At 43.4% G+C, this 24,912-nt stretch overlaps 1 protein-coding gene across 1 annotated transcript in view; it reads left to right on the top strand.

Moving 5' to 3' along the window:
- The window catches only part of kif21b (kinesin family member 21B), a 57,080-nt gene that overhangs the window by 6,453 nt on the left and 25,715 nt on the right, over positions 1–24,912 (top strand). The window contains exons 2-10 of the mRNA XM_042342095.1: positions 15,448–15,670; positions 16,319–16,501; positions 17,175–17,324; positions 17,647–17,781; positions 18,482–18,649; positions 21,140–21,255; positions 21,960–22,155; positions 22,841–23,030; positions 24,069–24,132. Coding sequence (XP_042198029.1) covers positions 15,448–15,670; positions 16,319–16,501; positions 17,175–17,324; positions 17,647–17,781; positions 18,482–18,649; positions 21,140–21,255; positions 21,960–22,155; positions 22,841–23,030; positions 24,069–24,132 — 1,425 coding nt within the window. The remainder of the gene's footprint in view (positions 1–15,447; positions 15,671–16,318; positions 16,502–17,174; positions 17,325–17,646; positions 17,782–18,481; positions 18,650–21,139; positions 21,256–21,959; positions 22,156–22,840; positions 23,031–24,068; positions 24,133–24,912) is intronic.

Here is a 24,912-nt window from a genome sequence, read left to right as displayed (position 1 = left end):
CCCTTGTCTGCTTTCTGTTGTCTGCTGTCTGCTTACCTGCCTCGTGGAGTCCTGTGGTTAGAGCACTCGCTTCACAAGCAAGAGGACCGGGGTTCGATTCCCTGGCAGGACGAAATGTTGGGCAAGTTTCCTTACTCCACACACCACAGTTTATTAATCCTTGCATTAATCATGGAATAATCTCTACAATCCATTCAGTAGGTTCTTACAGGGGAAAAAATCTTTTAAAGTTTGGCGAATAATTGAATTCAGTCTTACCTTTGAAGTCAGACTTGCTCTTTCTCACTTACAGAAAACAGACTTCAAAATTTAAGGCCGTGTTGAAGAGTTTGCAAAATTCTTGAAGCTTTAAGTTTTGCGTAAATGGAGTAAATGTTAGACTCAGGTGGAATTTTCACCCCATGTGCCACTCGGGCCACTTCAATAAATTATTGGCATCCAGAATTCTTCTGGGCTTTTGTTAACACTGAGTTAATGTAAGCGCTCACACACGGCTATTCTCTGCTGCAATCCAACATTCAAGGTAAACGTTCTTCTGAAACATTAATTACTCAGGTGCTTAGATGGTTATGTCCCCACATTTTCTTCACTAAACCACAGATCTCTTCAGTGGATTAGCTAATTGAGCCAGACCTGCTTTTCTGTCTGCCACATCGCCTTCCTTTGCTGAATTGTAACTCTATTAAATAAACACCTCGTCACAATGTCCAGAGAGAACACCAAACCTTTTGAGGATAATATTCCCCCCCAGAGATGTTCCAAGAGCATACCCAGTTTTGACCTCATTGATTACTGCACAGTTCAATGATAAACCTTAACCCTTCACTGGAGGACATTACTGTGTGGAAATCGCTGGTGTTGTCTCCAGGTCTCTGAAGTTGTATTGAGTGGCCACCTCCAACTCAGAGCAGACAGGATACATCTCCAGAGTGGGTTCCTCCAGCAAAGGGAGGCTGTGTAAATACTCTTTAAGTTGAGTTGCAGGTGACGTAACAGACTGAAACTGCTGAACTAAAGCAGCAAGGGTCATGTGTCAAACTGAAACCAAGATAATTTGCTGAATGAAATAGAAAAGGAGACCGCATTGCCTCCATCCAGCAGTATACATGCTGCATTAATACAGGACATAAAAGCACATATTGAACGATACAGCACAGTTTACACTTGTATATTGAAGGGTCCAAAACTGATGTCTCAAAGCACTTGACACTGCTGTTTTGGCACCTGAGACAGGGTGGGAAGGGGGAAAAATGTCCAATAAGGTAGTCAAAAAGGTACGTCATGAATGTTAAGAAGCGGGTACAATGATATGCTGTTAAAAAGAACACTGCCCTAAATCTGACAGGGTGAGGAAACAAAAATAACCTTGTAGATGTTTTGAGGTTCCAGCTTCCCCCTCTCCCAATAATTCCCAAAATCTGATCAAACACTGGAGTAGGTGACTCTTTGAACGGATCACCATAAGACCCGAACATCAGAACAATGCCCTTTAACTCTTTTTTTTGAAAAAAAATCTTCTTTACAGATTAAGTATCATTCTGACCACTGTTGGCGTTCATTGCTGGAAGTGACATCGGTTGTGTACAGGAACATCGTGCTTACAAAACTAAGCTGTTACAATGGAGCTTATTACTTCATAACTTCATTGTGATTACGCAATTGGAGATTTTAGACGAGGGAAGCAGTGTTGAGGGGCTGTGTTATCAGTGATCAGTACAGTTGTTGTTAGCTTAGCTCAGTTGGGAGAAATCCTGTTTCCACATAAAGGTGAGTTCTTTCTGGATGAAACATTAGACTGAGTTTGTATCTGATTACTTGAGTGAACCTTAAAGGTCCCGTAACACTGTTCAAAAAGAGAAGCTTGACCTCCTTCAAAAATTCCTTTTAAAAAAAATAATAAATTGGTCACTCAATCCAGGACTGTTTGTGGGATGCAATTGGCTGCTGCTTTTCACCCACAAATATACAGTCAATTCACTTTACGGTATATCTTGTGACGCACTCTGAGACGTCTCGAAGAGATGATAAGGCGCTATTTCAAATGCAAGGATTATTATTATGTCGGGGTGATCGTCTGACTGATCATTCATATCGTGGATGCTTAGGGGAACGTGTTGCAAGGAACAGACATGCAGTGTCACTGAACTTGACAAACTTAACCATTGGTTATACAGTAAATCAATGAATGCTATTACAGTGAATAACATTTCAATGGCAATATTGAACTGGGAGAAAAATCAGGGCAGATGTAGCACAGAATTGATCAGTCACACTGGCTAGGAGCTGGGCCTTATGCAAAAAATAATTTTGCGGCCAAAGAAATAACTGGGATAATGTTCGTTCCATATAAATTACGTGGTTTTACAGCACTTCTATTTTGAAGACCCACTCAGTGTGTGTTTAGCCAAACTGTCTGTTGGGGGATAGTTTTCTGATCTGGAACCAGACTTGCCAGCAACCAGAATGGGAGCACCTAAATTTGTCCCACAGAGGAGTCTTATGCTACAGTAAAACTCACATAAGTCTGATCTGTGCACATTGTATAGTCACCTAAATCATACATCTGCCCAAGTCCCGTTCATGAATTTATATTCTATGCAAGTTTGACATAACTCATAGTTTGCAGAAGCCGTATTAAATCTATGGTCCCAACTGATACAACTTCTGTGGGGATTACTGTATGGCACAGAAGGAAACTTTCATCCCATCAGGCAGTTTTTAAGGCAAATTCTAAATGTCAGAGGACAGGGTAGTGTTCTAATAAATGATCATGGAGTTTGCTTCCAGTCTTTCTTATTGAACAACTTCAAATTCTGTTTAGTTTTATTTTATTGACTTGTATTCGTTGGGTCATCTAAACTAAATGCAACAGTCGTGTGAAGTGTCGTCAAACAGACATTTGAATTGATCTCACCCAAGGGAGGTGAAATGCGAAGGGTTTAGGTTTCCTTGACTTACACAGCGCGTTGCACGGAATATTATTGTACATCTTTGGGAATCCGATTTCCATCCCTAGGGCCTCAGGATTTAACCTTGCTGAATTAAAGCTTAAAACACAATCCCAGTTTTGGGTCGGCAGCTGTTATTGTGTCCTTTTCCCATGAGATTACATGACTGGGAGCAGACTCGGTGGCAACAGAACCCTTCTCCAGAAAACCATTGTTACTGGCTCACATCCCGAGCCCTCGTCAGTCTCTGGAACTGTATCCCTTCGGCCTTTCGACCAGCGGAGCTGTTTATTCCACGTATCGTAGTTTGGGGGAAAAGGACCATTTCTTTTAGCTTGAAGAACCTCGCTTTGCAGGATAGACGATCGAGTGATTGACTCGCGGTAGTCTGACACAGAGCTAAGAAGTTTCCCCAGACAAAGTGACGTGTGTGCTCTTCAGTGGGAATTTTTTTTCCCTCCCCCCCTGGGAATGTGGTAGGACTTGGCACTCATCAAAAGCGATTCATTTCCTGCCACAACTATTGCTTGCATTGAGAGAGAACGCATCTTGCCACTACATACAGTAACGTCTTTGATGATGTGCTCTTATAGATGGGATTTTTTCCCCCCCACCTGCTTCTAAACTTTCATCTTCAAAGTGGCTTCACTCTGTATTTTCACTCTTTCATTAGTATTTCAGTTTCTCATCAAAGGTATTTTTTGTGTTGTTTTTAAAGTCATACTTAACGGTGTATCCCATGAAGTGCTTTGACATGTCCTGCAAGGATTGTTGAGTACATTTCCGGGTCAAATAACGTTTATTTCGCAAATGTTTTGCCCACATGATATACAGTTAATTCACTTTACAGTATATTCTGTGAAGCGTTTTGAGACGTCTCGAAGAGGTGATCAGGCGCTATATCAAATGCAAGGGTTATGAAATGCAAGGATAAGAAATAGAAGTCTCAAACTGTTCCTATTTGCGATGAATTCACAAAGAATCAAGTATTTATTTTCAGAAACTCATCTCTGCACCATCAAGTAAACTGTCGCAATCGTACCATCCAATGCAGTAAGAGATGTGCTTTCTAGCTTCATTACTGCCCAAGATATTAAAAGGCTTTAAACTGGGAATTACTTATTTTCTCTCCAGGTCTGGTTATATTTGGTAATGTTTCAACTTTGCTGTGAATCTAGCCTTTTGGGAACAGAAGATGCGTTTTTAGAATGAAAAAAAAATCCCTTACATTTGATATAGGGTCAGGAAGATGTCTCAAAGAGCTTTGCAGGATTTACTGTCTGGTGTTGTGACTGTATTTCCGGGAATGTTGAGGCACATTTAAAAAGATGTCTTGTGTGTCACTCCGACACGCTCGGTTTGGTCTGTCCTTTTACGTTCCGGTGTAATTGGTCTCGCAGAGCCTTAATGTGGAGACATCACCATGCGGTTTAGTTAAACTATGTTCACGAACTCCCCGTGTTGGAAATGCTACAGACTGGCCAGGAATCTGGGCAGGGCAAGTGCATTCATTACACGTTGCTCTCAAATTGGCAACGCCGTTTCCTTTATGTACAGTGCTGCTGGTTCTGATACCGGAGCTCTCCACTCGCCCGTGCTGTCGCATGAATGGACCAAATGCTGAGCCAAAGCTGGAGAAGGAATGGGCATTTTTGAGTACAAACGTTTGCATAGAATACAGAGGGAGCACAGCCCAACCTGGCCGCTCTCCACTTGGCCAAGCGCTCCTCCATATCATTACAGGTTTAGTGTCAACGCAATGCAAAATCTCCCGCACAGTAGCTTAGCTCTCTATCTCAGCTGAGCTGACACGTAGCAGAGCCAACAATCCCCTTTTTTTCTTCTCCCCCACCCTCTCCCCCACCTCAATCCACGACTGTTTGTGAGACACTGTGTGCACAATTGGCTGCTGCGTTTCGCCCACAAAATAGATAGTTAATCCACTTTACACTATATTCTGTGAAGCACTTTGAGATGTCTTAAGCACGTAATAAAGTGCTTTATCAAATGCAAGGATTATTATTATTATTTTAAGAAAGGATGTTTGAAATCCTTTGGGATCCTATGAAATCAATGTGTGATCACAATCCCAAGACTGGCCTGGTTAATTACGTGTTACCTCAAATGCTGCACTCTGGAAATTTCAAAGCAATGGGGGAGGGGAGAGAGCATTTTTAAGGATAAGAAGTACCAGGTTTCAGCTGCTGGGGAATAAATTGACTACGGCTGTGATCTTGTTGCCACAGTAAAGTGCCCCTCATTAGCCGCTCGTTTCCGAGCGAAGAGACTATAGTTTTTAAAACGTTTTGAAGAATTTCTTTGCATTTTTCACGTGCTGAGAGTATCCGAGTGAAGCTAGAGGGGGATCTTACGGAGCGACTGGTTTTAATTTGTGTTGCAGCTTGCACGTGTTCTTATCAGGGAAGTTCGGAGCTGAGGTTAATAATACAGGGAGGAGCTGCTATCTGACAAGCCATGTGTTTCTGTTTCCTGTCTTTAAACACAGGCGAAATCTGTAAATAAGACGTTTGATTAAAATCTACGGTTGACGAGTGATTTGCTTGGCGTGGCTTCTGGTGCTTTTTAAAACGGCCCCCAGGCAGCAGGCTGTTATGAAATGTTTTATTTGAATCTTAATTTTTCGGGGTTAGTATAATAACGTTCGCTGTCTTGAGTTTTGTTTTCTTTAAAACAAAGTACTTTGGTGGATTTAACCCATTTTCCGTTAATGTGCCCTCTCAGAGTGCGATCATGTTGAAAGTGCTGTATATCGTGTGACTGTTTTTACAGAACGAAAAATATAAAAGTGTGAAGCTAGAATTGAGAAATGTGAGTCTGTAAAGGTCCTACGCAGGCACCTTGGGACGTCCTCCTGACTTGAAAGGTGCTATACAATTGCAATTTGTTGTTATACCTAAATCGATAGAAGATAGTTCCTATTCTATACGATCTTAAATTTTCAGGCCAACTCGTCTTGCAAGCTAAGGTGGAATTTGGGGCCTTGGGTCGCAAGATTGGTTTGAACCCTTTGGTCTGTTTGACCTCATCCTTCCTGAATATCCATTTTACTGTCCTCCCATCGCAGCATCAAACTATTTTTCCTAAATGAGCCCAGTGTTTCCTGAATCGTGTGTGTGCAAAATAGTCACTCCCGGTACGGACGAGTTGGGAGGAATGGCCTGTTTCCGTGCCATATCGCTCTATGAAACTTTATTTTATTTTATTAACCTCCTCAGTAAACTTCACCCAGAGTGTGGGAGGACTGATTTGTAATGAAAACTTTCATCCTCTTAAAATTCAATCATCAAACAGTCCCCAGAGAGCAGTTTATGCTAAGCCTGGCTTGGTACTTTAGAACGTTTAGTGACTGTTAAGAAGCCATTTGATTCACATGGTATAATTCGTTAAAGTGAACCAGGATCTCCTTCATAGAAACAGGAGGAGGCCATTCAGCCCTTCGAGCCTGTTCTGCCATTCTCTAAGATCATGGCTGATCTGTACCTCAAGTCCAATTACTCTCTGATATCTCGACCTAACAATTATCTATCCATCTCATCTACCCTTGTGTCACAACACTTCCCACCACGCCCTGACGAGAGTGAAAATGAAAATGCCCCCATGTTGCTGTCGAGTTCCACTGCCCACCCCCCCACCACCTGTTTATTTCACTGGTTTATTTCACTGTCATTCAAACCAGTTTCACTTCCAATTGCAGCTCATTGCAGAATTTCCTGTGACCCCAGCCATTTTGCAGCTTGCAGATAACCTGAAACTAGATTGAGAAACGATTCTGCAAGAAATAGTCTCAGTTTCTAAACACTTAAGCGTCCGATTTTTGTTGAAGCGTGGTACCTCCCTGTCTAAAATGTGTTTTAACATGACAGAGCCTAATCTTGTTTCAAAATAATACAAATTCTCAAAGGCATCCTTGCTTTAAACTCGGGGCACTGTGACTCAATGTTGCCTGGGGTATCACCACTTTTCCTGTGGGTTCTTTGTGAAGCTGTGAAATTGCTGCATGTGAATGTCAGCTGGTTTGTGTTTTTCGCTTTTCTCTCTCTCTCTCTCTCTCTCCTTTCCTCATGTCCTCACCCCACCAGCACATTAGCCTCCGCAGCTGATCGAACACTAAACAGATGGCATTGGTGATTTGATGACCGGGCAAAGGGTGTGCACTGCAGTAGGATAAAGTGGAAGATTACCCCTGGTCTGCGTTAGCTTTCCAATCTGTTCCCACCTTTGCGATGGGATTATTATTTCTCTATGTGCAAAGCCTGGTCTGCAGAGAGGGAGAAATGACTGGGATATCTGTTTTACTCCCTACCCAGTGACTTGTGCTCCAAACTGATATCCCCTTTAAAACCTTAAGCGTGTAAGTCAAAGTTAACCATCCATGATCCACATAGGAAGGATGCAGCACAAATGTGGGGGACAAGGTCTATCTTGTCAACTCTTTAATCGTGTGACTCTTTTGCTTTTCGTGTTTTTTGAGTTCTTCTTAAAATCGAAGGCGATTTATTTTCGGATCTGCTGACCGGCGAAATGCTTTATTGTGCATCTCTGTGAAGTGAGCCCTTTTAGTCGAATGTGTAGGAGTAAGGCAGAACAAGTTGCACAAAACCGCTGCCGTGCTGGAGGGCTTTAGTGATGAGGTTTAAGCGTTCAATTGAGCAAAAGCAGATAAAGGATGTGAATAAATCCTGGTTCATCCACACGAGGATAACATTTTTTAAAAAAAGAGAAAAGTAGCCCTGGTTTATGTCCCAGCACCTGGGTGTGACTGAATTAGGGCAGTGAGAACTGACTGAGAGAATTAGACACACAGACTTCCTGAAATATGCTCTAAACAGCAGACTGTGTAATTTGAAAGAAAGGAGTTTTTTGTTTTACGCACACACAGGCACTCACCGCAAGAATTAAATGCTGTATTTATGTCGGCCTCCAGACAGGCAATAGTAATTTGTGGAGAAATTGGGAGAAAAATACGTTTCGCCCGCAAAATGCAGTTATTTCACATTACAGTATATCCTGTGATAAGGATCTATATCAAATGCAAGGATTATTATTATTTTGTTCTCGCACAAAGCTTCACATGACTATCCTGCTCCTGTATTTGCCAGGAACCCTTGCCTCCCAGCGGATTGGCTTCAAGATGCTCGCTCTCACCTACAAATTTGCCCGTAAGTCTACAGTCAATTCACTTTACACTATATTCTGTGAAGCGCTTTGAGACGTCTCGAATACGTCATAAGGCCCTATATCAAATGCAAGGATTATTATTATTATTATCACGGGGCAGTATAATTGGAGGATAGCGGAGCGGATTTAAACAGTGAAATTGGATAAAGATAATTACATCAGTGCAGAACGAAATGTTATTGTGACAAAGACAAAATGTAGCAGGACAAAATGTGATTTGCAACAAAGACATTAAACTCTGCAGATCCCTAGGAGCATCAATTACTATCACTCAAGCTCAGTACGTAGGGTTTTAACATCATACATCTATTCCACGCTATTTTAAGACTGTCTTTGGATCACTTGATCTGATCTGTTGGATCATCACAAGAGGTTAACTAACGGCTTTGTTTCCCACGTGGCAAAAGCCGACATCTGCTTGGTGTGGTCCAGATGACATAACAGAGTCCACATCTTGCTGTCTTGGTGCGCAGTTTTGTCAGCTGCCTTTGATGTTTAGTGAATAATCACTGAACGGGATCATTGACTCGAATCCTCTGAGGACAGGGAAGTTACTGTTCGTGCGCCTATTAGCCAGGCTTGAGGCTAAGAGAGGAAAGTTCCATGGCTTTACCCCCACCGCCCAAAGTAGTGGACCCATCCTTGGTCTGTGCCGAGGGTAGTCATTCCTTTTGTTGGATAGGTTTCGTGGATAACTATTTGTCAGGTCAGGGTTTTAAGGGTTATGGGGCAGTGGAGGGTAATTGGACTTGAGGTGCAGATCAGCCATGATCTTATAAAATGGCTGAACAGACTCGAGGGGCTGAATGGCCTACTCCGGTTTCTATGTTGGATTTGAATGTTGATAACGGTGAGTAAATTCTGCCTGTAAACATCCTCCGCTAATTAAATAATTTGATAGTAATTTAAGGGAGGGCAGGTTTGAATGAAGGAAAGCAACTCTTTCAACTACATAATTGACATAATTTTCAGCAGGAAAAAACATTCGAAATGAGCAGTAATTATTTTCGGATTGAGCGATAAGAATATCGATTGTTCTCTGCAAAGGTTAGGAATGCAATGAAGTTTCATTAAACTCGTGTGTGATTATCATTGTGTAAATGATTCATTGAGTATTTATTATCCCTTAAAACTCGAAACCACGCCGCGCAACAGTGAAGTTCAAATAAGCTTTCAAAGACCTGCCATAGCGGGTTACAGCCGTTGTTTGGCTGGTTAAGATTTGTTGGGGTTTGCAGGAACACTTTCTAACTCTCTTTTGAAAGGTCTTGGTGAAGTCCCTATAACGAGTCCTTGCATTTGGTATAGTGCCTCTCGCTTCAGGAGAACATCTCTAAGTGCTTCACAGGATGCATTGTAAAGCGGAGTGACTGTGTGTGTCTTGTGGGCGAACGCAGCAGCCAATTTTTTGCACAGCGACGTCACAGCGATCTTGCCATTAACTAGGGTTAATGCTCGTCACTTCAATCTTCCTGTTGCAGTGGAGGTGAAGTTCTTGTATTAAAATTTGTTGGAATAGATTCTCCACTCTCCCTCCCCGCCCCCGGATTTCTCAGATCTTTCCCAGCTGATCCACCCACCCCCCCTTCCCATCCATCTCCCCTCGCTGTGGTCTATGGCTGCACTCATTGCCTCAATGTAAGGTGCTATTGATAGCGTCCTGAAGAAGCTCATTCCATGAAATGTTAAGTCCAACCAGTACAAGGAGGATATTCAGTACATGATCAGAGGCTTTGTAGAGGAAGAGAGTCCAAAAACCAGCAATGGATCCGATAGGGAATCACACTGCGGAAAGAGGTGCGCGTCGGGAAGATGGTTAATTCACTCCATCACATTTCACAACATAAGACGTTTGACCTCCCAATATGACGAGCTGACTAATCTAAAGGGGATCACGGAAAAGAGCTAATTTGCTTTATTCGCATCCGATGATTTACATTGATGACTGACCCCTAGATTGGAAATCTTGTGAACCGAACCGGCCCTGGCAGAACTCCAAGGTTTGGCGCGGATTGAGAAATTGGTTTTCCTAGCTGTGCGAGCATTTCATTGCTTTGTGCATCTACTAAGAGTTTTGATTGAGATTTGACAGGGAATTCCAATGCCCCTTGACCCGTGTGTGTCGTTACATCTCCAAAGGAAACTGAGCTGTGAGATGCAATGCAGAGCAGCTATCTATTTCCATACAGCACTCCTCCCTCACTGCCCTAGCAGCAACCTAGGTAGATTGTTCTCTAGTATAATAATAATAATAATAATAATCATCCTTGTTTTTGATATGGCGCCTTATCATGTCTTCGAGAGTCTCAAAACCCTTCACGGAATATACTGTAAAGTGACTTGACAGCAAATGTGCAAGTGCTGTTAACAAATAGGCTCTCTCTTATTCCCCCCAACCTCCAGAGCTGGTTCCATACTTAGCATCTATATATTATTATATATATCTTCGTGACCACCTGAAAAACCTTGAAGGCTTTCAGATCGAAAGCTGAAACCTCATCAGTGCAGAGATGTGTGACTCTAGACTTTCATAGCGGACGAAGATTCAGGTCACTGGCCCTGACTCTCTCAGCGAACTTCGTCACCTGTTCTCGGGTCCCTCTAAAGCCTTGACTTTAACACTGGTCAAAACCTGCTGTAGCTCAGTAATGCTATGCAACTCAAACTGTGGAGGTGCCTGTTAAGGCAGGTCCCGTGCTAATTGATTTGGATACTTGTTTATTACATAAAAGAGTTCATTTACCATTGAGAGAACGCGTTCAGCAGTTTCTCGGGAGAAGTAATCGGATGTTTCAGACAGATGGCTGCTAAGTCCATTGTTTCCTGTGTGAAAAGTCTGATCTGGAAACAGAGTGGCTGAAAATCCAAAGTGTTGGCGCAGAGCTCTCTCTCTCTCTGGCTCGTAAAGGAAGGCACTGTTTGGAGCATTGACCGTGTTAAGCGACGTATCGAACAAGCGTGCTGCTGCCCTTGTGTATCCGAATGTTTCAGGAGAGATTGCAAAAGTGGATGATCTTTGGTCACCAAAAGGTTGTTGTTTTTTGTTAGAGGAAACTCTCTGGGAATGTTACTCCTGGCAATAATCCGTGGCCTCTCTCCAAAGGCCCTCAGCTCCCTGATCCCACGCACGTGTGGGTCAGAGAGAGTGTCGGAACAACTGTGAAGTGAATCCGCCGAGTCAGGGTGGTAGGTGTTGTCCTCTTGGTGAAGCTTTCCCCGTCGTTTGGTGATACAAGCTAATCCGAGTTTTATTATAATCACTGCACTTGACAGCAATGTACAGTGCACAAATCGGCTGCCTACAACCGTTCAGTCACTCCAATTACCTGTAGAAGAGGCCTTGGGATGTTTTGAAGTTTTTAGGCGATTTTTCAAATGCAAGGATTATTATTCCCCCCTCTATTTGTCTTTGGTCCCTTCCCCCTTCCCTTTGCTCATTGTCTGACCCTGACTTTGTGAAGTATTCTATGTAAAGGGAACTATATAAATAGGCGGAGTTGGTGGAAGTTTATGCCGTGGGTTATGATAATGGCAGCAGAATCTTTTTTGTTCTAAGTGATCTCTTGCAGCGTGGGGGGGGAGGAGACCAGGAGTTGGAAACTAAAGGCATTCGAGCCTTGTTGTACAGAATTTTCTTTAAAAAAGAAAGCAGTAACACCTGCTAATAAATGTGTACATTATGACGTGCACCGTTCCTTCACAAACACAGAAACAACTTATTGGCTTAAGTTATTATGTGGTAGTTACCTTAGTTTCCTAAGGTTTTTTTTCTGTTGCTTGTTCAGTTGCTAAACGCCTGGATTTTATCCCAGTTCTTTTGTTCAATTTGCTTCAAAGCCGTGCAAATTATTTTATTTGCGGAACAGTCGAGGCTTTGTATCTGCGAAGCAACAGCAAAATTATTGGCTGGTATTTACATAAATGGTTTTTAACTTTGCTGGAATGACTTTGCATACCACGAGCAGCTACTTTGGTTGTTATGGACCAGTGCCTTTCCTCATTCCATCAGCTTTCACACCCATCAATGACTTTCAGACATGTCTTTGTTGTTTTCTACCCCTTCCTCCACCCCGTCAGACTCTATGCTATTTCCGATCAGTTACAGATGAAACAGGAAGCAGACTTGGAACTGTTACCAACTGAGCCAAGCTGGCACAACTTATTTTTGGTCAGCCGGGTGCCTGACACATTACCTGATGCATGCAGAAACCCATCGTTGTGCTTAAGACTATCGTAACCAGACTTAGAGTTCCACACATGTATGCCACCTTGCATAGGAATTTTCACCCAGGCCCCCCCCCCCCCCCCCCCCCACACACACACACACACTCTCCCATCAAAACAAATGGCTGGATAGAACCTCTCTCTGTTTGTACAGATGTAGTAGATTTTAAGGCATTTCATTAACTGAGCATCATACTTGACACATCGTTCTGTGATTTCCTGAAGCATACTGTTATTACTGTACGATAATTGGAGTCTGTAATGACACTGGGAGCGAGCTTCCTGTCAGGTTCAGTGGCCAACGTCTCTTTGGGATAATCAGACAGTGAGTGCTGCTACTGTGAGCTGAATCAGCATTGAATCAGCAGTAAAAGATCCTTGAGTACGGAGAAAGATTCTGTGGAATGCAATCACTCAATGGAGGGTTTAATTTGACCAACCTGGCTAATGGATATTGTGTTGTGGCTGACATCTTACAATTTGTTTTAGAAAGCCAATGCCTTATTACTTAAAAGCATTCATTGATTTATTATCGATAGCACTGTACTTTGAAAGTGCAGAAAAACTCAGCAAAAGGCCTTTTCCCTCATCGGTTTCTGTGAGCCATCCATTATTCATTGAAGGTTTCTCATTGGGGATGAGGGGAGGGAGCTATTGGATACGAAGGTCATGGACATGCTAAAGAACCATTTAATACATAGAAGGTGGCCATTGGGCTACAGAGTCTTATGCTGACTCAGTGAAAGAGCTATCTGTTTAGTTCCTTTCTTCAGTTTTGCTCCACAAAATATACAGTTTCACTTTATAGTATATTCTGTGAAGCGCTTTGAGGTGCCTCAAAGGTGCTATATCAAAAGCAAGGATTATTATCATTATCCTCATACCCTTTTATAGTTCACAGTATGATTTTCTTAGGTATAGAGTGTTAGCATTCATCATAAGATTTTGATTCACTCCGCACTCTCTTAAGTCTGTCAATTAGAGACGATGAGAGATGATTTCGCCCACAAAATACGCATTCTGCGTGATCTTTGAATTTCAAGGTGATTTTTGCTCTCACGAAATGTCAGCATCTGAAAGCGTAACTCATGCGATGAGCCCAAGGGTTTAATGCGTTTCCTTCCTTCATAAATATTGTGACAGGAAAATGCAACCAGTGCAGACTTACTGTAAAAAGGGAGCGTGTTACTGGAATCAACTGAAGTGTGTAAGAGGTGGTTCCTAAGACAGAAGTGAGAAGCTTCACCATTAGGGATAGAGAGAGAGTCGGACAGCTAACATGGAGAGAGACACTAAATGAAGCACTAGAGTAGTTCCTTGGTTTAACACTCCCCCATGGAGCGCATCTCTAATTCCCTTTCCTTTACCACTCCCTGACGGAGATGTCCCATTTAAACGCCTAGCCTTTGTTAACAATCACTTAGAGTGTGTGGGTGTATATATATATATATATTCCTGGCTTTCCCCAACAGGACTTACGATCATTTGTAGCAGGAAAATCTAAAAGTCGGGATTATATCTCGGTCATGTGTTCCATCTTTCCTGGAAAGGAGGAAGTGTTTACACAAACTAGACAATACCAGGAAACCCTACACAGTAATAATATCGAGAACGACCTTCCTGGTGAATATCTCACACTGCTGAACTTTGCAAACACAGTCCGCTTGCCTCGGAACTTGGTTGTTTGCGATGGGAACGCTGGAGTCCGATTGTATCTGCTGTAAATGGCCTGAAATTCCACCTCGTCTGACCCCGTAGAACCACGAATCTTAAGATTTGTGATTGGTCAGAAGGGTCCCTCGCCCCAGTCCCGCCCGAAAAAAAAAATCCTTTAATCCAATCTTAATTGACCAGTCTTTCTCCCTCGCTCCAGCCCGGTTGTTCTTAAAAGTTCTCAAAAGGAATCCAGCTTCCAAATTGAGGCTTGAAGATTTTACTACAGATTTGCTTTAACGTTCTTAAACGTTTCAAACAAAATAGTCTTGTCTCGTAGAATAAGTTGGGCTCAGCGGATTTAATAGAAAAATGTACTGCCGTTCTCGACCCAGCTTTGCGTGACAGCATTTTAAGGTGATGGGTCAGCAAACCCAATATCAGCTTGCGTCTCGAGCTATATGGAAATGCCGTGTCCAGTCATGAATATAAAGAGCTACACGTTTGCTAAATTGAAGATGACGGTAATATTGGTGGGGGGAGAAGGATTATTTTGACTTTGCTGTAGTTGTTCTTCATATCTGATGCCACCTGGAATTTGAATTTGGCGGCTTTAGCTTTTTTATAAAAAAAATTCATTCCGCTCCCCAAAGTTGTCACCTGCCTTCCCCCTGTAGAATTGTACCCGGCAGAAGATTGCCAATGCCGTTCAGGGTTCATCTTACTGTTCTGTTCCGTTGGTTGATTGTACTGTTCCACGCGCGAAGGCATTGCGTCCAGGAAGCAACAACAACTTGCATTTGTGTAGCACCCCTCGTGCTTCAACGGTGTCACTTCCTGCGTATGTGCGCAGGAAGCGCCGATGTTGCCACCTCACACGGGCGCGTATCTGAGGCGGGCAGGAAGTGAAGAGAGAAGCACTTTTTGCGCATAGCGAGCAACCGGCAGGAGTTGATGTCAGTGGGGATGTGATGACCCAGGTGTCGGACATTTTTTTTCCACCGCTGATTAAGGTCCCAGACCGTTGCTGTCGTCTCGTATAATCCTCCGCCTTGTCCTATACCTTAATTTTCCTTGTTCCCAATTTTCTAGCTATAGGAAGTGATTGATTTCCTATGACCCAACCATTGTAACACATTTTCCTGTTCGTTTTTCCTCAGCCAGAAATTTGTTGTGACATATTTCTCTTGAAAATCAAGATGTGTAGATACGGGGCAATTAAAGCACAAGTTTTATAAAGATATGTTACCCAAAAGGTGGTCGCTCAGACCAAGAGGGAGTTTGAATATTTCTGGTAAAAAAGTTGAGCAGTGTACGCTTTAATTCCTGGAAATATTTGCTTTGAACGCTTTTTTTAATGTAAAAAAAATTGTACGGCCAAGACGCTTATTTTAGATTTTTCTTTCTTCTTCCCTTCCCACAGAATCCGCCCACAGTCAGGCAAAGAGAAGGTCGAGGGGTGTCACATCTGTACCCTCGTCACCCCTGGGGAGCCCCAAGTCATCCTGGGCAAGGACAAAGCCTTCACGTTCGACTTTGTCTTTGACACTGAGGCCAGGCAAGAGGAGATCTACAATGCCTGCGTGTACAAGCTCGTGGACGGCTGCTTCGAAGGCTACAACGCGACAGTGTTTGCTTATGGACAGGTAATCGAAGAGTATTGGTTAGAGCGCTCACCTCGCGACTGAGAGGACCGGGTTCGATTCCTGGGCAGGGCCAAACGTTAGGCAAGTTTCCTTACTCCACACGCCTCTATTTACCTCGCAGTAAGTTGGAACCCGGTTGTTAATAGATTGGGGGATTGCTTTTCCGGCGGTAATAATCCCTTCAAAAAAAATAAATAATTTGCCCATTCAATGTTTGTTTGTGGGACGTTGCTGTGATCAATTGGCTGCTGCATTTCGCCTGGAAATATAGAGTCAATTCACTTGACAGGATATTCTGTGGAGCGCTTTGAGATGTCTCGAAGATGTGACAAGCCACTATATCAAATGCAAGGATCATTATTAATAATCGGTCAGTTTGGTGCCATGACAAGCTGTTAACAGTACGCCAGGAGAACAGGGTGAAATGTCAACCTGTAAAATGTTTTTCATATGATTCAAATCAATAATTGGCAACTTTTTTTTATAATAAGATTGCAATTTCATCAAAGGTTTCTAATTAACTTCAGACGAGAAGTACAGTAAATGAGAATCAGTAATTACCATGCAGAGTTTTGATACTATCCTATCATTATTATTTATAATTGGCTTTCGGCCTAAGCTGTTCTATTCTTGATTCCTTGCTTCCAGACTGGTTCTGGGAAGACCTACAGCATGGGGACAGGGTTTGACCTGAACATCAGCGTGGAAGAAAAGGGGATCATTCCACGTGCCATCAAACATCTGTTTCTTGGGATCAAAGAGCGAAAGCAAGCTGCTCAGTCGCTAGGGACCTCACCACCAGAGTTCAAAGTCAGCGCTCAGTTCCTTGAGGTATGTTCATTATATTTCAGGTGCTAATAGCTCCAGAAGCTCCCGATATACTTCCAGATGTAGCATTGTTGAACTCATTTAGGTACAAAGGTAGGGATAGCAATACCTAACATTAGTTTAGTGCTTTGAAACCTATTGAATATCTGGTCATGAGATACTCAATAGGTTTCTGTTGAAAATTTCGTAATGTGATATTCAATAGGTTCTCAATGCACTAACGTATTGCCAAGGCTCGTGTTCAAAGAAGTGGACGAACAGCCACTTAGAGGAGGCAGCAGAGAGGTACCATAGCTTTGTTCAACGCCTTGGGAAATGAGAGGAGAGAAATGGTGGATAGTCGAATCAAGGCTTGACAAAGTAATTTCAAAGTTGGGTCGGATTCATAAGCAAGAGCACAGGTGAAAAAGTCTAACTAACGCACTTGTAATATACTCGTTAGGAGGTAAGCTTCAATTAATACAAAGGGTAGATTTCTCCTTCCCCCAATTCATTTCAACAAAGGTGGGCGAATTAAAGATTCAAAAACATTAGTAATGTTGAAAGTAAAATATTGGGTGGTAAATTACAGGATAAAATTGAAACTAAATTAATAATGTGTCCCCAAGGTGCTAATATAGTAATGTTATGTACTTCAGAGCGGTGTGTGAAGAGACTTTCCTTTCTCTTTTGACAGCTTTACAACGAAGAGATTCTGGACCTCTTTGACGGAGCCCGTGGGATGGATTCGCGGTACAGAAAAGGCAACATAAGAATTCACGAAGATGCAAATGGGAGTATTTATACCACAGGAGTCACCTCGCGGAACGTTACTTCAGAGGAGGAGGTTGGTTGAGCAGAGAAGAGTGACAGTGTTCCAACTTTATGTGTCTCCGGACATCATTGAAGCAGATCTGAATCTAGTTATGCTATAGTTCTTGTTTGACCTACTTCTAAATCAGCATTGAGCAGCTCAGCAGCCCTGTCTTGCCTTGGGACGTCCTCCCGATGTGAAAGGCGCTGTACAAATGTAAATTGCTGCTGCTGTTGCTGCCTGTGTGTAGTTGCTGCTGTGTCCGGTGCTACTGATAACGATGCTGACCCTAATCTCGGTCAGATAACGGCTGCTTTGAAAGCACGGCTTCCTTGTCTCATCTTTCCTCCTGCAGATGATGCAGTGCCTGAAGGTTGGCGCGCTCTCTCGCACCACGGCCAGCACGCAGATGAACGCCGAGAGCAGCCGTTCTCATGCCATCTTCACCATCCACATCTACCAAATGAGGCTGTGCTCCAGGGCAGAGATGGTAAGACCTCTGGGCAAAGTTAAAGCTGAACGACAATTTCAGAACAGATACCGGAAAGCAGTTCTTTACCCAGAGGGTAATTAACCACCGCAAACAGGCAGCCATTAAGGGTGATTGAGGCCAGCAGACTGAACTATGTTTTTTTTAAAGAAAAAAACCTTGATGCTGTGATGGGAGGGAGGACAGAAGGGTAGGTATTCTGAAAGGATGAGATCAAATGGGCCAAGCTTGCGAAAGCCAAACAAACCAAACAACCACCAGATTGCCAAGGACAACAACTGTAGTTGTCTTTTTGTGTTGAGCTCAGTGCAGGCCTCAAGTTGGAACTGATCACTGAGATGGCTCTGACCTGCAGACGCTCTTTCCATTCGAGCTTCAACTCTATAAATTTTCTCACAACGGCAATATGTTCCCATTGATTCATTGATTGATTGGAGTCCGTTTTAATGAGACACTTAAGACAGAAAAATCAGCGGCAATAATGGACAACGGCAACAACCAGGTGCAGAATTAAAACCAGGCACCAGATCTGTGGTGTTTGTGCCACCAGCTGTTGAGAACAGGGTTAAAAACCACCGCAAGTTGCCCCCCCGCCCCTCATGTGTTTCTTCTTGAGGTTGGATGAATGGAGCGTTCCTCTTGTTGTGCTGCTTGTGTGTAAACCCAATGTTTTTTTTGTTTTTTTTTTGCTCTTCTTCAGGTGAATGGGGAGGTGAATGGAGTCGAACACGATGCCCCGCCAGTGAACGAGTACGAAACCCTCACAGCCAAATTCCACTTTGTCGACCTGGCTGGCTCCGAGAGGTTGAAGCGCACAGGGGCAACAGGGGAGAGGGCCAAAGAGGGCATTTCTATCAACTGCGGCCTGGTAAGTGGGATGGGAAATTGTACCTCGTCCACTCTGCAAAATCTGCCACCAGGTATTTGAACCCAATATCTGTTGAGTTTCGAAACAGAAGTCGCTGGGAACATGCGTCAGGTCAGGCAGCATCTGTGGAGAGAGAGGAAAGTGAGTTAACGTTTCGGGTCGATGACCTTTCATCGGAAAAAATTCTATTGAATTTTTAATCTTTTTATGAAGGCATGGGTACGTCTTATTGCTCTAAAGAGCCCAAAATAACCTGGACGTGTCTGTCGTCAATAATGCTCCGTGTGTTCAGCTTTATGTGTGGTGTAGCGATGGTACAAAGCCCACCGATAAGGTATCTTAGCTTCTCTCACCACTGCACCCCATCCCATTGAAAGGTGGGCACCCTCTGAGAGTGCAGCACTTCCCCAGAGCATCAGCCTGGATTGTGAGCTCCAGGTCCCGACTTGAGCCAAAGCTTCACAATGAGCTCCACAGCTAAAACCGGAGATGCGTGCATTTCGACTTGAAGCATCATGCTAACCTCGCTGATGTGCTGTGTGAGTGAGTGAGTTCAACGTCTGTCGTTCCCTGGGGTGAAGTACTGTGGCTCGCTGACCCAGATCCAACAGGCATTGAGTTGAATCAAACCAGCAGCAGAAACTGATCCGATTTGGAGGTCTCGTTCACATTCATCTTGTCGTGTCGCGCTGACTTACCAGAAACGGTCAGATTTTATATACCTGGAGGGCACTTTTGACATTCTTACAGCATAATACTGATTGAACTCGACTACTGTTATAGCTGTATAATCGCACAGCACATGAGCTCGTCTCAACCCACACTGGGACTGGGGGAGAGCATCATCTCTATCTGCAGACATCCTTTCCTCAGGAGGCTGTTTCCCTCACTTCCTCCCCCACCCCCACCAATGCGTTCATTGCTCAAAGGAGAGTCTGTCTCCACTTCACTGGATAGACAACAACTGGCCCGGAGAGATTCAAGGCCTGAGGAGGGAGGTCTTTCTTTGCTAAGTAACGGGAGTGCTTGGTGTACAAGCAACCATCCTTGATCATTGGTATTTTTGCCCAGGAAATGCAACAGGCGTACTATTTTACGGTATATCCTGGGAAACGTATTGAGACGTCTCATCGACGTGATGAGGCCCTACAAACGCGAGGATTATTATTAATAATATATTAAGGGATATTAATCGTATTGGAAACGGGGGATCTGCCCTCTGCGCGGTAGAAGTTGTTCTTGAATGTTTGGCGATGGATTCTTCGCCTTTCCAGAGGTTGGGGAGAACCTGCCGTCTGTTCAATCCAGAGAGCGAGGGGGCATGGTGACATTTTGAAAGCTGCCCAATGCATTGACTGCTAAGAGCACATGAAAAGGCCGTTAACTGGCTAAGTGGTTTGGGAATGCTATTTATCTTCAGCCGCTCCACTGAGCTCTCGGCACAGAATGATCACTGAACCGTTTTGAAATAGACTTTTTTTTGTTCCTAAAATGCTCTTGTTTTTCTCGTTAGGACATCTGCAGTGTCATGTGACTCTTTCCCTCATCCTCCGTTCTTTCCCCCCCCCCCACCACCACCATCCCAAGTCATTTATTCACTCTCCCATTCATTCAGAATACACCAGCTTTCTCCACAAAAGGGGATTTTTTTTCCCAGTTTGTTACTGATAAAACGGTTTTACCATGACCCTAAGGCAGTGGTAAAATACCTCAAAGTGCTTCACACAGGCAGTTGCTGTGAAGTGTAGTAACTTGACTGTGTGTTTGCCATTCATGAACACGCGTTGGGACATCCTCCCGAGGTGAAAGGCGCTATACAAATGTAATCTTGTTGTTATCGTTATCACTTCAAAGTGCAGTGCAAAGCCCAGCTCAACAGTTCCTTAATTTTAATCAAAGTCGAGCGAGCTGCTTTCATTTAGCAATTCCTTGTGTTTCTTATAGAATCGCAGAGTATATCGATGTGACACTTCACCAGTGCTGATGCCTTAGGCTGGGAATCGCTGTGTAAGATAGAGATTCATAAAATCGGTTGAGATTAAGCAAGCCTTTCATTCCAGAATACTCACCCCACCGCCCTCCCATCATAGCATCGAACCATTTAACAAATGGTCCAGTGTCCTGGCCTCAACCACCCTTCCTTATAACATGTTCCAGTCATTAGTTACCCTCTGGGTAACTAATCACTGGTCTGTGCTTGAAATTATCCCCTTTGCAACCCTTTAGCCCGCGTCCTCTTGTTCTGCCACCTCTGGCAAATTGAGGGGATGAAAGTAGACAGTCGATCATAGTTAGGGGCTCCGTAACCGCTGTAATTTTCTCTTTCTCCGATTATTATTTTTGCTGGTGCATGGATTTACAAATCGGTGACACAGTAATATGTCTACGTGGCTCCTTTGGTAGGGTTCTGGCCTCTGGGTGGTTTCAAGCCCCAACGTTATTAATAAAAAAAAATGTTTTTCTTTCTTTTAAATTTCTTTTTTGCTGAAGCTGTCGCTAGGAAATGTCATCAGTGCCTTGGGAGACCAGAGCAAGAAGAACCACCATGTGCCATACAGAGACTCCAAGCTAACCAGGCTTCTTCAAGACTCGCTTGGCGGAAACAGGTACAAGAGAGCGAGAGTGTGTGTAGCTCAGTGGTTAGAGCACTTCACCTCACAAACAACAAACCTGGATTCGATTCCCAGCAGGGCGAAATGTTGAGTCCTTACTCCACACGCCTCTCTTTACCTAGCAGTAAGTAGGGACCCGGCTGTTAGTCAATTGGCGGATCACTTTTCCGGGGGTAATAATTCCTTCAAAAAAAATAATAATAATGATAAATTGGTCACTTCAATCCACGACTGTTTGTGGGGACGCTGCTGTGCGCAATTGGCTGCCGCGTTCGCCCACAAATATACAGTCAATTCACTTTACAGTGTGTTCTGTGAAGCGCTTTGGGACGTCCTCCCGACGTGAAAAGCGCTATATCAAATGCAAGGATTATTATTATTATTATATCAAATACAAGAATTACTATTATTATAATATACACATGCTATGTGCAGCAAACAGGAGATGACCCAGCTGTGGGCTTTCCTTTTAAAGTCCGGCGTTTTGAAGCGAGCTGCTTGGCTTTCTGGACCCCCTTTTATCGGTAATTCCATGAACCCGCCTTCTAATGAAGCCTATTGCAACAGGGCTCTCCTGTACTTTCTCACAAGAGCAGATTTCTTTACGAACGTCGGTGCACAGCCTCGAGTCCCAGTTGCAGCGCTTTCCCCAGCGAGCGACACGAGGGCGCTGATGTTTGCTCTTGTTCCTTTGCAAGTCGGACCATCATGATCGCTTGCATCAGCCCGTCTGACCGTGACTTCATGGAGACACTCAACACCCTCAAGTATGCAAACCGAGCCCGAAACATCAAGAACAAAGTGGTGGTGAATCAGGACAAGACCAGCCAGCAGATCAATGCCCTGCGAGCAGAGATTGCCCGACTTCAGATGGATCTGATGGAGTACAAGACGGTAAGAAACAAAAAACGACTGCACAGTCGAGGCTGAATTCAACCATTTGCCAAATTCTGGACACGCTGCAACTGCAAGAAAAATAGAATAAATCCAGAGTCTAAGTGGAATTGTTTATCTCGCTATCCCCCATATAGTGGAGTCCTTGCAAGCGAGACACCTGGGTTCAATTCCAGGCAGAGGGCGAAACCTTGGGCAAGTTTCCTTACTCCACACAGAGCCTAATAATAATCCCTCCAAAACCAAAAACAATAATAAATTGGTCATTTTCAATCCAGGACTGTTTGTGGGACACTGGTTGTGTGCAATTAGCTGCCACATTTCGCCCACAAATATACAGTCAATTCACTTTACAGTGTGTTCTGTGAAGCGCTTTGGGACGTCCTCCCGACGTGAAAAGCGCTATATCAAATGCAAGGTTTATTATTATTATCATTATTACCAATTTAGAACCTTTTCTAAACTATGTTGTGCGCAAAAAAAAGCTAAAGTCCTTCATAAGAAATGCTAGGTGAAAAAACATGTCCACCTGGTTCTCCTTCCACCTTCCTGGCGGTCGCATGCACATATGTCCCGAGCTACTTATGTATTATATCTCAGAATGTTATTTCCTTCAGAGCCGAAAGTGTTACTCAAGGCGCTGTAGCTGACGAGCTAAGTGGTGGGTCTATCTTTTTTTCTAAAGGGAAAGCGAGTTGTCGGTGAGGATGGTTCCGAGGGATTGAATGATCTGTGCCACGAAAACGCGATGCTGCAGAAGGAAAATGACAATTTGCGAATGAGAGTGAAAGCCATGCAGGAGACCATCGATGCCTTGAACATCAGAGTAACTGATCTGCTGAGCAACGAGGCCAATCAGATCATAGCCTGTGCGGGTAGGATCAACCTTCCACACTGTCGCGTGGGTTAATATTGCATTAGTATTTCTCTCAAGGTAATAGTTCCATGTTAATTGTTAATTATAAAATGGATGTTTCGCCCACAAAATATGCAGTCAGTTTACTTAACAGTATATTCGGTGAAGCGCTTTGAGATGTCTCGAAGACGTGATAAGGCGCTATGTCAAGTGTGAGGATTATTATTATATTATTATGTGACTTGGCTGTTTACACTTCTTGGGCTTTGTGTACGTGTGTATGTGTGTGTGTTGACCAGATAATAATAATAATAGTAATAATAATCCTTGCATTTGATATAGCGCCTTATCGTGCCTTCGAGACGACTCAAAGCGCTTCACAGAATATACTGTAAAGTGAATTGACTGTATATCTTGCAGGCGAAACAACACTATGCGCTAGGTGTCTTCAATATAATGTAGTCCAGGAAACTGCAGGTGATCAGGCAGCTAAAATGCTGATTTAATGAGCCGACATAACTGCAGATGGTTTGAGATTAACAGCCAAAAACCCCCCGAGCTGTCTGAAAGGCTTGAACGGTACAATTCAAACCAAATGTTTTCAGCAGATATGTTTTATCGCAGTCATTTCCTGACAGAATCCAGATGTTAGAAACTGGACCAGTAAAAGTAGGTAATTGCTGTTTGTACTGTAGATTGCTAGTGAATAAATCGTACATTATATGATTTATTTAGTTATTCTGCAATTGCTTCCATAACTCGGAATGCGATTGACTGTTCCCTATGTTTCTTTTTAATCCGGATTATCATTCTATTTAATTACTTTTTTCTGGTGGATTTGACAATTTCCAGCCACGCATTCCCAAATTTGATTCTAACTAGCATTTGCCACGTGTAGGTGGGTGGCAAACATTCATACATGAAAGTCTCAGACTGTGTTTCTTGTGTGAGCGTGCGTGTGTGTGTGTGTGTGTGTGTGTGTGTGTGTCAGATAGCCTGGCTGATTTATAAATTAAAAAAAACTATCAAATAATTTACTTTGTGTTTGACACCGCAGGAGACGGCAATGAAGAAATAAGTGAATTAATTCAAAATTACATCCGAGAAATTCAAGAGCTCAGGTTGGTCCGTTGGCTTTCGATCGAGAATCGTGTGTGTGTGAGTGTTGATGTCATGTCAGTGATTTAGCGTCTTATCTTTTCTATGCATTTGGCTTGATCCATAGCTGGTTGTCGCACACGTAGTCTGTGGGTTGGTTCATCTCTGCTATGAACAAATAAAACAGGAAAGTTGCTTCTCCACCCCCCCCACCCCCTCCCTTTAAGGAGGTTTGAATATTGGCCATATAAAAAAATATTTGTGCGCATTGGGAGTATTTGGAGTCTTGGTAGCGTTCTCGCCTTTGAGTCGGAAGGTTGAGGGTTCAAGCCCCACGTCAGGACTTTGAACTTAGTCTCACAGCTATATAGGTCCAATTTGCATCGCAAAATGACTCATGATGTACATCAAATTGTGACAATTTCATCGAACCCCATAGACTTTCATAAACAGAGGGGTTTTCCATTTGGTACAAATGTGCAAAGCTACCTTTCCTTTCTGTCCTGTACCTCCAGATCAGTGGTGGCCGACCTTTATGGTCTGCCAACAAAATACATTTTCTTGGCTGAATATTTCTTGATTTTTGTTATGCCATAAATCAAGGAAATATTCAATCAAGAAAAATCTGAACCCGCACTACCGATTGAACACAGACTTACCTGGACTAGCTCGAATGTTGGTGGGGGGTGGGAGGTGGAGAGAGGGGTGCTTCTTGATGGCTCAGTGGGCCACTTCCGGCCCGCGGGCCACATGTTTGCCACCACTGATCTCCACCAACAGATTAACATCCAAACATGTTATCT

Source organism: Callorhinchus milii, unplaced genomic scaffold, assembly GCF_018977255.1.
Source record: "Callorhinchus milii isolate IMCB2004 unplaced genomic scaffold, IMCB_Cmil_1.0 Scaffold19, whole genome shotgun sequence".
Taxonomy (NCBI): Eukaryota; Metazoa; Chordata; class Chondrichthyes; order Chimaeriformes; family Callorhinchidae; genus Callorhinchus; species Callorhinchus milii.
This window is presented reverse-complemented; position numbering and strand designations above follow the sequence as displayed.